The 1,434-nt window shown below is 40.2% G+C and overlaps 1 protein-coding gene across 1 annotated transcript; it reads right to left on the bottom strand.

The window, feature by feature from the left end:
* Window positions 1-134: 134 nt before the first annotated feature.
* On the bottom strand, window positions 135-1,279 carry LOC106900714 (caspase-3-like; the record flags this gene model as incomplete). The annotated part of the gene is made up of 2 exons (XM_014962859.1): window positions 135-987; window positions 1,162-1,279. Coding segments are annotated over 2 exons (345 nt in total), but the record flags the coding sequence as incomplete, so codon positions are not given.
* Window positions 1,280-1,434: the final 155 nt, after the last annotated feature.

The raw sequence follows: 1,434 nt of genomic DNA, 5'->3' as shown, positions 1-1,434 counted from the left end.
TTCCTTTTGCCCCCATTCTCACAGCCCCAAATGTGCCCCAACAGCTCCCCCCTCGGGAGCTGCAGAGAGACATTTTGGGAGACTGGTCCCTTGGTCACTCAGCTTCAAGGCCAGAATACAAAATGTATTTTGAAACAGCTACTGTGTTGCTATAATTGCTTTACCTAATACTCCATATGAAAAGTTATAAAATGACCCAGAAAAAAAAACCTGACTGCATTCTAAATACTCTTCCTAATTGTATGTAAAAAATGAAGTGGCTGTTTTCCCCAGTTGATTCCTAAAGTTATAAAACCAGTCTAGGTTAGTTTATAACCTAAACTTTAAGAACTGGAGTTAAGAAGAAATGTAAGACAACACTGCTATCATATTGCCATCATTAGTGAACGTATCAGGTTCTCAATCTCCTTCCTATTGGCAAAGAGACAGAACCAAACTATTTACAAGAACTGTTTCTTTTCTCTGCCCCTTCTGTGAAGTGAAATGTAGCACCAAATAGATCTGATAAGTGATCTGATTTTTCCCCAGTTTGCTCTGCCTAATTTTTTGAGATACTTAGAGCAGTACTTTCAAACTTGCCTTCCTACCATAGCCAGACTATGTTTTACTTCTAATAACGGACATATCTAACTTTCAGACAGTCATTATGCCACACGCAGTAGTGAACAGCAATTCAGATTCAAAAGTGGTATTCCGTACTAACATTGCATATAAATTACAGATAAAAACATGAACTGAAAAATTCCAAGGTGCAATTCGTTTAGGAAGGGAAGTAAAATTCTTTGGTGAGCATCGAGACAATGCAGGGAATCTGCTTCTTCGCGTTAAAATCCTGGCGAGTGGAGCAGGACTCGTATTCGGCCACTCTGCGATTGACACGAGTCAAAATCTGCATGAGTTCCAGTTTCCTGGCATGTTCCTTCAGCATCTTACACAGAGACTGGATAAACCAGGAGCCTTCAGCTGCATTCCTCCAGGAGTAATAGCCTGTGGCAGAGAGAGGTGTCAAATTGATCAGATGGAGCAAGACAGGGCGGGAGAGCGATTAGAGGAAGCGGTCACCCACCGACTGGAAACAGCTACAAATTGTCATTTACAATATCGATACAAGCTGATATCTAGACACAATTTGTGGAACAAAAATTCCTTTGCAAGTCCCACCTGGAGCTGTAGAATATGCATACAGGAAGTCTGCTTCTACAGGTATTTTCTGGCACATCGTTTCCTCTGATCCACTGTCTGTCTCAATGCCGGAGTCTAATTCTGTCCCTCTACAAGCCTATTTGGTAGAAAGAAGGGAAAATGAAATTAAAAAAAATAAAGAAATAAAGGCAGTAATCATTATCAAAACACTGGGGGTTTGTTTGGGTTGGCTGGTTTGGGTTTTTTTTTCATTTTAAAGACAATAATATCCAGATTAAAAACTGGCAAAAA

Source organism: Calidris pugnax, unplaced genomic scaffold (assembly GCF_001431845.1).
Source record: "Calidris pugnax isolate Ruff unplaced genomic scaffold, ASM143184v1 C14774963, whole genome shotgun sequence".
NCBI lineage: Eukaryota > Metazoa > Chordata > Aves > Charadriiformes > Scolopacidae > Calidris > Calidris pugnax.
This window is presented reverse-complemented; position numbering and strand designations above follow the sequence as displayed.